At 37.3% G+C, this 16446-nt stretch overlaps 1 protein-coding gene across 1 annotated transcript; it reads left to right on the top strand.

Annotated features, from left to right (window-relative positions):
• The first annotated feature begins 746 nt into the window (after nucleotides 1-746).
• LOC147866317 (auxin transporter-like protein 1) lies at nucleotides 747-5268 on the top strand. Its single transcript, XM_087316687.1, has 8 exons — nucleotides 747-941; nucleotides 1500-1688; nucleotides 1849-1961; nucleotides 2169-2352; nucleotides 3720-3817; nucleotides 3956-4163; nucleotides 4300-4557; nucleotides 4694-5268. The coding sequence occupies exons 1-8, from the start codon at nucleotides 837-839 to the stop codon at nucleotides 4919-4921; spliced, it is 1383 nt and encodes a 460-aa protein (XP_087172813.1). The 5' UTR covers nucleotides 747-836; the 3' UTR covers nucleotides 4922-5268.
• Nucleotides 5269-16446: the final 11178 nt, after the last annotated feature.

The following is a 16446-nucleotide window of genomic DNA, read 5'->3' as shown; positions in this document are numbered from 1 at the left end:
CAAAAGTGTGTTGGATTCTATCTCCTCAATGTTAGAGCAATAAAACATGAATATTGAAAGATCAAGCATATCGAAACCCATTTGAACAATGTAGGACTATCAATTCTAATTTTTCTCTTCCAAATGTTATGTGTCAAAGAATCCAAGCTCAAATAGAGGCAAATGAGCTCACATAGTGGGAGATCACTTTTGAGCTAAAAGACTTAAAGGGGTCAAGAGACGAGAAGAACGAGAAAGACACCCCACAAAAATATAAGAGCCATCTTTAGAAAGCATCAAACGGACGTCATGGGACATGGGTGGGGATGGGTTGGAATGACCAATGTTGGCTTCTCAAAGTTTATCTTTCCTTGTAATTTGTCAACTTTTATGTTCTCAAAGATGTTAATACACTTCACTTCGTCTCCCACCCATGTCACATTGTCACTGTTATCGTATCACTTAAAATCGTCTCTTTATTTACAAGTGTGGATCCAGTGGCCACTCCTCTCTCTCTCTCTCTCTCTCTCTCTCTCTCTCTCTCTCTCACTCACTTTTCTCTTTCACACACGAAGTCTCTTCTCTCTCTAAAGTCATCCAATAAAATGCAATGCATCATACTCACATTAATCCTTTATAATTATATTCTCGTTAAGGAGCTTTGCAGTTCTTCTTAATTTCTTCAATATTACTACAGCCTTCCCCCCAATTAGGATACACATCAAATTCTAAGGGAATACACATACATACATACATACATACATAGACACATATATGTACTTACATACATGCATGTGTACTTATTTCCCTTATGAATTGAGGCATAATTAGCATCAGTATTCAGAGATATAGTAAAGATGGATCGTGTGAATATTGATTCTTCCTTCCAAGGTGTGATGAAGAGGCTCCTATGGCATGGTGGCTCAGCCTATGATGCTTGGTTTAGTTGTGCTTCCAATCAGGTATACTCCAAGTTCATGACTGATGATTAATTACTCCTTTAATGACTAACCAATAAATACAAAACAAATCGCAATGCATAACAAGGTGCATACGATTTAATACCAATTCATAAAATTCCAGGGGTACTAGATTGCAATTAGCATCGAGATGAGAAGGGGCGGTTTTCCTTTATTCCTCCGGAATGCCCCCTTTCCAATGTAACATATTTCTTGGTTCACGATTTCTTTTATTTCTCGGAAAATGCCCCTACACATATGTATGTATGTATGTATGTATGTACATATTCCTTCTTCTTCCGTACTTTCCTTTAATTCTACCAAATGCCCCTAGAAACATTCCCTTCCTTCTTCCGCACTTTAATCTAATTCTAGCAAAAATGCCCCCCCAACCAGTTTGGAACATTCATTGCATCGACATTTCCTTTGTTTCGGATCTCTGAGTTTTCCCTTTATTATGTATTCCAAATGGAATGACCCTGTTTTTTGATTTGGGGGGGTGGGTTGGATCTTCTTTGAATCCCTCATCAAACTGTTCTGTTCTTGATTCCTTGCAAGAAGGTGGCACAAGTGTTACTTACTCTGCCTTACTCCTTCTCTCAACTTGGGATGGCTTCTGGGATAGCTTTCCAAGTCTTCTATGGTGTTCTTGGGAGTTGGACTGCGTATCTTATCAGCTCCCTCTACTTGGAGTACAGGTCAAGGCTAGAGAAGGCCAATGTCATTAGCCCCAACAATCATGTCATCCAAGTAATTCATCTTTAATCTCTCTCCATTAATCATGCTCATCCATTTATTAATGAGAATCCTCCAATTAGATTTAATTAATATCCATCCATCAAGGCTAGGAAAAACATTTTGGGAGACTAATATATTTATAGCTAGCTTGTTATGTGACATAAATTTGCAGTGGTTTGAGATTTTGGATGGTCTACTTGGGCCTTACTGGAAAGTTATGGGTTTGGCTTTCAATTGCACATTCCTACTCTTTGGATCAGTCATTCAATTGATTGCTTGTGGGAGGTTGGTAATTATATACTCAATTTATCCCATCCATCTTGCATTTTACAATATATTGTTACACTTGATTCACATTCTACAATACAAATTTCTGTATTGTATATAATGCATGTGCAAATAATGTATTCACAAACAATAAACTCACATGCAATGACACTTGAAGCCCTCATTGCATGCAACAGTTATTTAGGTGTAGCTCTACTTTTGCAGCAACATCTACTACATCAGTGATCACTTTGATAAGCGAACTTGGACATACATATTCGGTGCATGTTGTTGCTTGACCGTCTTCATTCCGACGTTTCACAACTATCGTGTGTGGTCCTTCTTGGGTTTAGGAATGACAACATACACAGCATGGTATCTGGCAGTGGCTGCATTAATCCATGGTCAGGTAATGTTGTATGTATGTATCATGTATGTGTAGCTATAGGCTCGGTTTCGGCTCTAACCGAACCGAACCGTTAAGCCATGGTTTAATGGTTTATTGCTTCCAATATAATTAAACGTTTTGGTTTTAGTTTGCTTTGGTTCTAAAACTCGGGTTTATAGCTTTATAGGTTTAACTCTTCGGTTTAATGGTTTAGTGGTCTTTGGTTAGCTATTTTTTATCTCCTTAATATTTATTTATTTAATGGTTTCATTAATCTTTTTTATTGTTTTAATTAATTTAACTTAAATATTTATTTAAATTAATGTATTTTTATTTATTTATTCTGACTTAAATGCTTATATAATTTAATATATTTTTATTCATTTAAAAATTTAATTAATTTGAAGTAAATGGTTAGGTTTAAATTTGTGATTAAATGGTTTTGTTTGGTTACAACTTTTCCCTAAACGGTTTGGTTTACCCTTCCTTAAATGGTTTAGTTTAAATGGCTTGGGAGTTCATAAACGGTTTGGTTTGGCTTTAGGCAACAAAACCGAACTGAACCAAACCGGGAACATAGCTGTGTGTATGTATTATGCAATGTATGTATGGATGTATCTATATGTATGTATTTACGTATGTATGTATGTGTATACATATATGATATAAGTATGTGTGTGTGTGTATGTAATGCATGTATATATGTATGTATGCATGCATGTAATGGTTTAGTGGTTTTCAGCTAACTTTTTTTATCTCCTGAATATTTTATTTATTTAATGGTTTAGTTAATCTTGTTTTATTGTTTTAATTAATTTAACTTAAATGTTTATTTCATTTAACGTAATTTTATTTATTTAAAAATTTAATTAATTCGACTTAAATGTTGGGTTTAACTTTGTGATTAAATGGTTTCGTTTGGTTACAACTTTTCCCTAAACGGTTTGGTTTACCTTTTCTTAAATTGTTTAGTTTAAATGGCGTGGGAGTTCATTAACGGTTTGGTTTGCTTTTTCTAATGGTTCGGTTTGGTTTCAAGGCAACAAAAGCGAACTGAACCGAAATTGAACCAGGCCCATAGCTATGTATGTGTGTGCGTGTGTATGTATGTATTATGTAATGTGCATATGGATGTATGTACATATATATGTGTGTGTATGTAATGTATATATGTAATAATGTATGTATGTATTTACACGGGTAAGTGTCTATGTGTGGTTTGGATGTTTCAAATGGAAAACTCTTGATTGTTGCAAATCCTATGACTCTTCCCAACTTACAAGTGTATATTTTGCATAATGTTTTTGGGCAATTTGGCAAGGGTGTAATTCATCATCATCATCATACACTTACAACTATAAACTTGAGGGACCTCTTCTTTTATGTAGGTACCTGATGTAAAGCACTCTGCTCCCCAAAAGCTTGTCCTTTACTTTACAGGAGCCACCAATATTCTTTACACATTTGGTGGACATGCAATTACCGTGTAAGTATAAATGACCATGGCCACTAACAACATGCCATAAATTCTAAATGTCTCTAATTCGGCTTATGTATATACATATGGTAGTATGCATTAATAGTTTTGTCTTGTGGTGGTGGTGTCATATTCCTTGATCCATAGGGAAATCATGCATGCCATGTGGAAACCATCCAAATTCAAGACCATTTATCTTTATGCAACTATGTATGTGTGGACTCTCACTCTACCATCTGCCATTGCGATGTATTGGGCTTTCGGGGACATGTTGTTGGACCATTCGAATGCATTTTCTTTGCTCCCAAAAACTAGAGCACGCGATGCTGCCGTGATCTTAATGTTGATTCATCAAGTAAGCAATGTGTTAATTGAGTTGATTATAAATACCTTACCACGTCTCCACCCAATGTATAGATTCGACAAACAATTCCGCCAATGTACGCGATCAAGATTAAAATATAACTTATTGGAGTTTCAAATGTGAGCAGTTCATTACATTCGGCTTCGCATGCACACCTCTTTACTTTGTGTGGGAGAAACTTATCAAAGTTCATACATCGACCAACATGTTCTTGCGCGCCATTGTTCGGATACCAGTTGTGTTACCCATATGGTTTTTAGCAATAATCTTCCCATTCTTTGGACCCATTAACTCAGCAGTAGGTGCTCTGTTGGTGACCTTCACTGTCTACATTATACCAGCAATGGCTCACATGATCACCTACAGGACAACCATGGCAAGAGAGGTATGAGTGAAACGAAATTAATGCATAAATTATGTTTATGGTGTGATTCCATGGCATTACTCGATATATTCATTGAAGGAGTATTATTGACATTTTTACGGGGTTATACCAACACATGTATGTTGTTCGAATTCAGAATGCAGTGGATAAAGGGCCGAGTTTCTTCGGGAGAAGCCCGTGGGCAATCATGTACGCGATCAACATATTTACGGTGGTGTGGACATTAGTGGTAGGTGTCGGATTAGGAGGCTGGGCTAGCATCACAAATTTCGTACGCCAAATTGATACATTTGGCCTCTTTGCAAAATGCTACCAATGTCCTACTACCTATATTGCACCACCGCCATCCTTCCCTCCCAAGTAGTGCGGATTTTGTTGATGAAAAACTTAGCCCAAAGACACCATACTTTCAACAATGTGGAGTCTTCTTTCAAATTTGATAACCAACCATTTTGGAGGCTCCCTTACCCCTAATATTCTCGCCAATAAGAGAGGCTTTCACAATGATATATTCACTCCCATAGGCCACATTATATATGGTTGGCCACGTTACCATTTCTTCGATGCCATGTCGTCTCATGCATAACAATCCCGTAAAGTTTGTGTGAACATATAGAGCCCATTGAGTGAGTATGCCAAGTTCCAACCATCAAATTCTAAAACCTAATTGTCAAATGTTCTAAAACAAGTCTTGCAAACTTTATTTATCGAATGACCCCTCCCTTGTCTCGACATGGAACTCTTGGTGTATTACCCGAATTGTAATGCACTCTTGCTATAGTATCAATTGAAACATCAATATTAATATGCAATTAAGGAATCATGCCACCTTCAAAAAACAATGTTCAAACTTTGAATTGTCAAAATAATCTTTCTCCAGAGATTCAATACTTGACACTTTATTATGGTATTACATACATATAGACCAAGAGATTCATAAGTCATGACATTTGAGAGTTGAACACACTATTGCATAAAGTACTCTTCTCCAATTGTGAAAGAAAAAGTTGCCCATTCCATGTTTTTGAGCTGGATCACCATAAATGTTTGTGTATCTTGGCATAACATGATTGAGTTGTGGTCATGACATTGTTTTAATGTCCAATGAATGACTCACTCAGTTATGTCATATAGCATAAAGGATACTCGATCTAGACGTAGATTAAATTTTGTAAGTGATTAGTATATGAGAATAAATAAATATATACATCCAAATGATAATGACTCTCATGTTAGCAAAAACAACTAGAACTTGTAATTAAAAAGAAGAGAAGCATCACAACAACCGAGAAGGTTAACGGGTTTCACTAGGATTGAATGAAAATTGGCTTTAAATAATAATTGTACTAATGTTCAAGAGTTGTGACAGAAAATGCAAAATTATTTTTTGTCTTATTCCTTTCTTTGTTTGGGTCATCCACACCATTTAATGCAATGGGGTGCTTAATGTATATCAATGTAAAAACGAAATAATGGTCAATAATCACCATATTACAATTAGGAAGATTTTGGAAATCTCAACCACAAGTGAGCATAATCAACTATAAGTCTGAATTATGTATGGATATGGGGGGATTTCATTAGTGATACACTGATATCTATGATTGAGTACATTGTGATAAAAAAGGTGAATAGGAAGCATTTCAATGAATAATACTCAACAAAAAGTTGAGTTGTGCTATTTGTAGAACGATGATTATTAAGGTTTGGGAATTTGATTAAGTATCCTTGTAGGGTCACTGCAAGTACTTTACTAATTGGTGGACATTACATGATCCACGCCTAGCATTATCACAAGAAGACAAGATATTTCAATATAATTGGAATCAACGTAGAATAAAAATGATTGGTTGGAATAGCAAAATCGTTATTATGTGAACCATAATATAGTTGCACTATTAAGTGCTCACTCATGTGTTTTTGAATTGGATCAATACAATTTCACTCCTTTTACTTGGAATCGTGATTCTTTATGAAATTCGAAATGTTGCAGACATAGATTATCTTTACCATACCGGTATCAAAAGAATAAATCAGAGATTGCTATTTAAAACATTTAGTAATAATATACTAATATGGGATGTTGATTATAAATAGTTCAAGGAAGAATATTGTGATTGGCATGGTTTATATGTCTCCCTTTTGATGTTGGGATGGTCCCACATGATACATTACATTTTTCTAAACATCCTTTTCAATTTAGCAACTCATTAACAAACTTGACAGTAAGAAATCAAGCAATTCATGAAAAGTCTCCTTGATTATGTTTGAGCAATAGAATACAGTATATTAGATAGAATATCTTAATTAAAACTAGAAAAAATTTCTTCATATATGTTGATTGTATGATTGCCAAGATCATGTGACAAACAAAATGTGACGTAGAGTGTAGAGAGTATGAATGCTTAAGAAAGTGAATAAGAGAGAGAGGTGGGATTTCAAGAGACATCAAAATTGTTGATTTTCTTTGAATTTTGAATGATCTTTTTATAAGTACAGAGAGAATATATTCAATTATATTATAAGTTATACAAGTAGAATAGGATTATGCAGTTACATAAACGTCCAAATAGTTTCAAATCACCAAAAGACAGAAGTTGCAACAACATATACAATAAAAAATAAAAGATAATACTCACCCCATTCAACCTCTTCATACATACTTTATTTGACATTGTATAAATATAACATATTTTAATGCTAACCACACCTCACGACATTTGAAGGAAGTGATTATATGGGCACACATGCAAACAATTCAAGTATTTTCATGCTACACTATAATTATCAATTTAGTGAGGAATATGGGATTGTCTAGAGATGATTGAAGAAGAGGAATTTATGTATGTTGAGGACACATGTATAAAGGAAGCCCGCAAGTATGCTCCTAATTGGGATCATCTCTATGAAATTGTCAATAGTTTTGTATCGAATATAGTACAAGAGAGAATAAAATTGACATCTATATGAGACCACTAGGGTTTCCACCGAACATCCAAGTGCATTATGGCCAAAGGTCCTTATCTTATTTGAAAAACTATGTGGTATGATTCTATTTCACATACACGCCCCTTCTTTATGGTTGAAGATATATACATAGGTCTTAAGAAATTGGCCTTTCTAAAAGAGATCTCCAATGTATAAAGGCTTCAATGTTCAAATGTACGATAAAGAAACCACATGCATGGATAGGTGATATGTTTAACCACGTATTGTCAAATAGTGTGCCCTACGATTGGATGACAATTTGCATCAAACCATAAAGGTGAAGATATAAATAATGTAAACAATAACTAAACCATTATGGTCAGCTCACTAAGAGAAACACTATTTGATTATATATCGGAATCAAAGGTAGTTGCATTGAGTGAAGAAAATGGTCTGAAAGCATATAGTCAAGCTTATTTTTGGAAATCCCATACATTATCCATCACCATGTCTACCTTTGAGTTTAATGGAAAAAGGTTATTGGAGAGGTGGACTTCACGGAAGCATTTGCAATAGTACCTTGTAAGCATCTTTGAAAACCTATGGAAGAACTCAGGGTGCCAATTGAATAAATGTTTGCAATTCCTTAAATATATGAGAAGAGTATATGATGTGTGAGTATGGGTAATTAGCAATGGGCCCGGTTTCAACTCGAACCGAACCGAATTGCTAAGCCGTGGCTTAATGGTTTATCGGTTTAAAGTTAAATAATTAGTTTGGTTTGGTTTCATAGTATACGATTCGGTTCGGTTCAGTTTTTGGAGTTAGCGGTTTAGCGGTTTAAAGGCTTATTAGTTTATCGGTTTCGGTTTAAAGGTTTGGTTTTTAGGTTTTTAGATTTAAAAATAATAATCCTAAATTCTAAGTATTGACTCTTGCCTCTTGACTCTCTTTTCTGTACGCCTTCACAAACTGTATACTCTCTGCTACGCTACCTTGGTCCTCATCCTAACTCCTAACTCCTGAGTCCTGAGTCCTGAGTCCCAACTCCCTAGTCCTCTTCAAAGTTCCTACTACAGTCTACAATCTACTATAATAGGTTACAAAGGTATGTATTGCTATACTTCCCATGATATCTCAGAACATGTCTATGATCTTTCCTTTGAATGTTTTTGGTATACCCGAATGCATGCATTCATTGTGGATGGGTATGTACATCACATGATATCAAGGAACATCACATGATTTCATGTTTGTTGCATGATTACTGAATAATGCACTAATCATTAGTTTAATTTCTAGGATGATACTGGTAGAAAATATATTGGCTTCTCTTCCACTTTCAGGATCAGAAACTAGTTCCGGTACATATTGTTTGCTGCATTTTACCCAATGATTTGTTACGATGTCATTGAAAACAGATGTTACCATCATCATCCAGCAGTCGTGACCACTGTTATGGTTGTGATTAATTAAGGGATAATTCATATGTTTCCCTTGCAAGTATCCTATGCTTTCTGCGATACTCTCCATGGAAGAAAACTTCATTTTGTTTTGTCATAATCATTTCCATTTCCAAAGCTTGTAGTCAAACCATTTGGCAATTTTGTCAAGGAGAACTTGATTTTTTAATCCATTAGATGGACTTAATGCATTTAGTCCTCAGGGTGTCAGAACCAAGGATAAAAGATAGAGTGATGGAAGAAGGATAGAGAAGAATGGATGTATAAGATAGAGAAAGAAAGAGAATGGATACAAGATATGTAATGAGAGCTAAAGACTGGTGTTGATTCGAATTGATTTGAGAGTACCTGTATGCGCTTATTTATAGGTTCCTATAGAATAGCTTAGAGATTTCTAGAATGTTCTAGAATGTTCTAGACCTAGAATGCTCTAGGACATTCTAGAACATTCTAGAATAATCTAGAGTTTTTACAATAATCAATGTAATACAAGAAGTAGCTTTTATTGTTTCATATAACAATAAGCTATCTTAATGGTTGAGGTTTTCAAGTATGAATTACAAGGTTCGAGGTTCAAGTCCGGGTGACGCCATAATGGTCATGTGTTCATGACACTATCCCTCCTTCGAGAACGCCGAGTGGAAGTCGGCGTTAACATTGTTGGGCCGGGCTTGTTTGGATAGTGACGATGGAAGTCGTTGACCAAAGCTTCAGCATTACAAACGTTATCGATGGGTTCCCAAGTGCAATCACTCGGAGGATAACCAAGCCAATCAACTAGATAATAAAGCTTATTGCGCACAATCTTAGAATCGAGAATAGCAGCTACCTCGTATTCGGGGCCGTCCACAAGTTGTACAGAAGGCGATGGTGGCACGACACGATCAGGAATTAAAGAGGTGTGGCAAGGTTCCAAAAGAGAGCTATGAAAGACAGGGTGAAGCCGCATATGTGCAGGAAGGTTAAGACGAAATGTTGCATCATTAATCTGCGCCGTGATGACAAAAGGACCTAAGCGTTGATAGTCAAGCTTAGCACACGGTCGGGTAGTCTTGATGTGACGACGAAGCAACCATACATGGTCACCAACCTTAAACGGAGACTTAAGACGATGTCGATCGGCATTGGTCTTATGGTGTGCTTGCACTTTCTGAAGATGTGACGATAACTCGAACTAGATTTGTTGTAGTCGGTGGAGGTGATGCGCTGCACTAGGGTTTCGTGACACCTCGGGAAGATCCAGTATACACCATCGAGGGTGGTTGCCGGTGTAGGCAAAGAAAGGTGTAACTTTGGTAGAAGAGTGGACCGTGTTGTTGTATGCAAACTCAGCAAGATGTAAAATTTTACTCCAATCATCTTGTTGATAACTAATGAAACATCGAAGATATTGCTCGAGCGTTTGATTTGTGCACTCTGTTTGTCCGTCAGTTTGTGGATGATAAGCCGAAGAGAGTTTGCAAGAGATTTTGAGGCCTGCCCATAGGTGCTTCCAAAAGTGTGAGATAAATTGAGGACCTCGATCGCTAATAATATCATTCGGGAGACCATGATGGCGAAACACTTCACGCATAATGAGATCTGCAGTTTCTTCACTATTGATGATCTTTACACATGGTACAAAATGTGCCATCTTGGTGAACCGATCCACTACTGTTAAAATAGTATCAAATCCTTTGGAAGGTGGCAGATCCGTAATGAAATCCATAGAAATAGACTGCCATGGCTTGTTGGGAGGGGGTAATGGTTGTAGTAAGCCATAAGGGTGATGCCGGGGTATTTTGGCGCGACAACAAGTGTCACAAGTGCGAACATAATCTTCGACAAATTTTTGCAAGTGAGGCCACCAAAACGAACGTTTCACCAACTCAATGGTCTTGGAAATACCAAAATGTCCAGCCATGGGGGCATCATGACAATGTTCCAACACTTGAAGTCGGGGTGATCCGTCGGGGACGTAAAGGAGATTCTTGTAGAAGAGTAAACCATCTTGCCACTTGAAGTCCTTATAATGTTGAGATGACCCTGGCAATGTGGAGCAAGATGGACGACTTGAACCACAGTGGGCTAAGACATCCTTAGCAAAATCATCCGAATGAAGTTGTTGCCGAATAGTGTCAAGAAGGGTAGAATCAAGTGGTGTGGCATAAATTGTTGTTACCTTTAGCTTTGATGGCCCGAGGAGAGTTTGCTTTTGATTTTCAAAGGCCGGATCTCCAGGTCGAAGTGCTAGATACGAACGCCGAGACAGAGCATCTGCTTTCCCTTGTTGTTTTCCGGGGCGAAAAATGATCTTGAAATCGAAACGCGTTAGAAATTGGGCCCACCGAGCTTGTCGTCTATTTAATACTCGAGCTGTTTGAAAATATGTGAGATTTTTTTGATCACTATAAATGATAATTTGATGAGGTGATCCTTCTAGAAAATGATGCCATTGCTCGAATGAGTCGACCACAGCTAGTAACTCCTTGTCATGCACCTCATAGTTTATCTCCGAAACAGTAAACTTTCTCGAGTGAAACGCGACTGGATGTATCTGCCCGTCGTCGCCTAGTTGCGATAGGATACTCCCCAATGCAAATTCTGATGCATCCGCCTCAATAGTAAATGGCTTTTCAGGATCAATATGTGCTAGGATGGGTGCTGATGTGAATGCCTCTTTTAGCTGCGTAAAAGCCTTGTCCGCTTCGATACTCCAAAAAAATGCTTGATTTTTCTTGGTGAGTTGAGTAAGGGGCAACACAATGCTTGAATAATTATGTATGAATTTGCGATAGAAGTTCGCAAATCCGAGGAAACACTGGACATCCCGAACTGAGCATGGGGGTTTCCATTCCAATATTGTTTGGACTTTTGCCGGGTCCATGAAAACACCCTAGGATGAAATAGTGTATCCCAAAAATTCGACTTGTTTGCAATCAAAACTGCATTTCTCAAGTTTGGCGTAAAGACCATACTTCCTTAGGCGTTCAAGTACTTGCCGCACATGTATATCATGCTCCCCCTGTGTTTTAGAGTAAATCAATAGATCATCTAGGTAGATGATTAGAAAAATATCCAAGAAATCCCGGAAGATGTCATTTGCCATATGTTGGAATACAGCAGGTGCATTTGTGAGCCCGAAAGGCATGACTGTATACTCGAAATGACCATACCAAGTACGAAATGTTGTTTTCCACTCATCTCCTGGCCGAATTCGAACAAGATTATATGCACCCCTTAGATCAATTTTGGTAAAATGCTTTGCCCCACCAATGCGTTCTAAGAGATTGGAGATTAAAGGTAAAGCATACCTATTCCTTATGGTGACTTTATTTAAGCCTCGATAGTCCACGACCAAACGAAGGGAGCCATCCTTTTTCTTCACAAAAAAGATAGGAGCACCAGCTGGAGACTTTGAATGTCGAATAAACCCATGTGCAAGATTTTCCTCGATGTATTCTCGAAGAACCTCAAGCTCAGTGGGTGATAAATTGTAAATCGGACCCCACGGAGGCTCTTTTCCTAGTTGGAGATCAATAGGACAGTCGTACGGCCGATGCTTTGGAAGAACACTAGCTTTGACTTTGTCGAAAACATCAGCATAGTCTTGATATTTTTTGGGAATTTGGATGTCTGAATTCCCTTGAGTGACACTAGAAGGTGTCACTGATACTGCAAATAAGAAAAGGTCCTCCTTGCCTCCCACTTGGTGCAATTGTTGCAATGTGATGGCTGAAATTTGATGAGAAGGATATGGTGCATCGGTAGAACTATATACTTTGGGAGGATAATCCCGAGTTCGATCCTTGACAATGATATTTTCTGCTAAAGGGCACCTAATTTCTCGCTTCCTCCAATCGATTCTAGGGTTATGTAGCTCGAACCATGGCAAACCGAGGACAATTGGATGCTCAGGACTACGGATTATGTTAAAGGAAACTACACATCCTAAATCACCCAAGAGTATGTGTATTGGCTCAGACTCTTCAAATATCTTCCCGGAAGCTATGGGGCGTCCATCAATCACTACTACGGAAACTGGACAAGGAAGTGTATGCAAGGATATTTGGTGTTTTTGGGCAAAATCTCTATCCATGAAACAAGAATTGGCTCTAGTATCTAAGAGGGCTTGGACTTGAAGTTGACAACTGGGTGTCCTAACTTGTACTAGGGCTGAGAAGACTCTACTAACATGCTTGGAAGAAATGGAACCCACACTAGGTTGTACATATCTAGGGTTGTCCAACCAAATGGCTCCTATTTTGGCCGGACTTATTCGTTTGACTCCTCTTCTAATTGGCTTATACATCCATTCTTCTCTATCCTTCTTCCATCACTCTATCTTTTATCCTTGGTTCTGACAGTTTGATTCGAATTGATTTGAGAGTACATGTATGCGCTTATTTATAGGTTCCTATAGAATAGCTTAGAGATTTCTAGAATGTTCTAGAATGTTCCAGACCTAGAATGCTCTAGGACATTCTAGAACATTCTAGAATAATCTAGAGTTTTTACAATAATCAATGTAATACAAGAAGTAGCTTTTATTGTTTCATATAACAATAAGCTATCTTAATGGTTGAGGTTTTCAAGTATGAATTACAAGGTTCGAGGTTGAAGTCCGGGTGATGCCATAATGGTCATGTGTTCATGACACAGGGTTCCTTATGGGTGCCTGATGATCAATCCATCATTCAACACCCTACAATAAATAAGTTTATGTATAGGTTTCTCTTAGACAGATACGAAAGCAAGGAACTCTTTGAGCTCATTCAGAAAGCCCTGCAATTACAATGGTGTTGGTGTCCTTGTTTATATGAAGAAAAGGCAATGTCTTAAGGATTTTCGTCATGGAGTTTACCTTACCTCTTTGTATCAAAAATTGTTTAGGTTTACATGTTTTTCTTACAAGTGAATCAGTTGGATGATGATTGTTTATGTTAAATGATCTAAACAAAACTCTTCTACTATTCATTGAATACATTCCATCGCAATAACTAGAGTTGCTGTAAGTCTCGAAAAGTGTTACATAATGATGATGATGCTTGTGTGACACCATTGGAGGACATTTTTAGTAGCTCTAGAAATTCAGCATCCTAGAATCAGTCGGAGTCCCATATCTGTACCTTGTTGCATTAATTTAATGTAAATGAGGCCAATAACTTCGTTCACAATCTTTTTAGATTGTCATCGAGACCAAGTACATTTGAGCAAATAATTCATTCACAATCCTTTGGATCATCAATTGAGGTGAATTCTAATCAAGCAATCAATTCATTCACAATCCATTTGGATCATCATGAATAGGATTACCCAGTTCTATGTGTGTAAATGGGCTGCTATGGTTGATTACGTGTTGTTGAAGGGCATCACAGTTTTGGCCAAGAGGATAGACACATTCCTCTCTGGCCTTCAAGCAAACTTGGTTTACAGTTGCATCCCAGAGATAGATCAAGTTGCATTGTTTGCCTAGATAATTACGTTCATTGGAACATTAGATTGATCGAAGACTCCTCAGGCATTCATAACATCGATGGGTTACTAGAGCTCAACTCAATTTTGTCGTCTGCTATAATAGGGTTTTTCTAGTTGAACCCACTCTAACATATCAGATTACCTTGCCTACCATGTTACATTGTCAAGATTTCAACCCTTATGCAATTTTGAATTTCGTGTTTTGCCAATGAATCTTAAGGTGTGTACCTGGCATAGATGGTTTTTTAAAGATCTTTCAACCCAATTCCAGTTTGTTTCTAGAGTTAACCAAATTCCACACACTTGGCATAGATGGGGCTTTAGAGCCGAATTGGTTTGCTTGAGTTCTCTGTCTCTTGGGGTATTTAAGGGGTTTTATTCTAGACCATAGATGACCTTCTAGAAGTTAAACTACATCCATTTTTTGGGACCATTTAAGTAAGGCATCGGATAGCGAGTGGTTCGTTACTGGCCATAGATGGGAATTTTGAAGGTTAATAAGTCAATTTCAGTATTGGGCCAATTTTGTAGAGGTTAGCAACCCAATTACCATTCTAGAGGTATTTGACATTTGAACGCACACTCGTTTTTGTGAGTGAGTTCATAGGCTTAACTTTAACATTTGAACGCACACTCGTTTTTGTGAGCTTTTTAACTTGTTTGCATTGTATTTGCTCAGTACATACAATGCTATTTACTATTGCTATTAATAAGAGGATGCAACCATGCATATATGAGTCATAGTCATGGTAGTTACTATCTTATGGACAAAATATGTGTATTATATACATAACTATGCTTTCTTTTTTTATGTTTTATAGGGACAACATTAAATGGAATCATCTTCTCAAACTCATGCAACGATGGACTCATCATCAATTAATGTTAGCCAAGGGCAAACAAGCATGTCAAGAAAAAGGCAACGTTCATCATGGACAGATGCTCACATCATATCTTATATGGATAATGGCACACCTTGACAATGATGGTCTTCAAAAACATCCACAAGTACTATAGCTAAGCATTTAATGGAAAAACATCATCTATTAGACGAACCAAATCAAAATTCAGGTATTTCGAAGATTATTCAATCTTCTATAGAGTCTACTAAAGTATCTCGTGTTTTAGAGAAGAAAATTGATTGTTTCGTCACAAGGTATATTGTCAAGGGAACTTTGCCCCATGCACATGTGGAATCAGATGCATTTAAAGAGTTCGTACACAACCTTGTACCTGGATATCAAATGAAGACAAGGCACACGATTAAACGTTCCATCTTAGAAATGTATGTGGTGTTGCGCCATCAAGTGATAGATTTGTTATCAAAAAGTCAATCAAGATTTTCTATTACTTTTGATGGTTGGTCAAATAGTAGTCTGAAGGGCTTCTACTCAGTGACACTTCATTGGGCATGTCACGAGACAACAAGATCAAGGTCCATGCTATTGGATTTTGTGCATGTATTTCTAGGTATTGGATCAGGGAAACGTTGTGCACATGCCCTCTTTTGTCGTCTTGGATCTTTTAATATTTCAAGTCGAGCATTAGCTACAATTTTTGATGGAGCTAGTAATGCACAAATGGTTGCAAAGGAATTGAGCATGTTGTTACAAAATGAGCATGGTAAGGAAATTTTAGCTCCCTCACACATGTTAAGGTGTATGGTGCAGGTGCACACTTTTCAATTGGGCATCAAGTCAGCATTAGAGATTATCTCACCCTCAACGGAAAAGTTGAGAACAATGCTCCAAACTATTAGATCTAGCAAGGTTCGAAGGGAAGTGTTTAGGAAGTATGCTAAGATGGTTGAACATCGTGAAAAGGAACCTCCAAGGCTTGATGTCGTTACAAGATGGAATTCTACTTTGGAGATGTTTAGGCAAGCTATCAAGGATAGAGATATATTGAATTTTACAATTTTAGATCTAACAATTTCAAGTGATTTCAATGGTTATGTCTTGACCATAGAAGATTGGAGTCACATACATGCTATGGAGGAATGGTTAGAAAAACCTGCAGAGGTTTCTACCTTTCTAGGAGG

This window comes from Azolla caroliniana, unplaced genomic scaffold, assembly GCF_043228905.1.
Source record: "Azolla caroliniana isolate FFs.n. ecotype wild unplaced genomic scaffold, voAzoCaro1.0.p SCAF_3, whole genome shotgun sequence".
NCBI lineage: Eukaryota > Viridiplantae > Streptophyta > Polypodiopsida > Salviniales > Salviniaceae > Azolla > Azolla caroliniana.
This window is presented reverse-complemented; position numbering and strand designations above follow the sequence as displayed.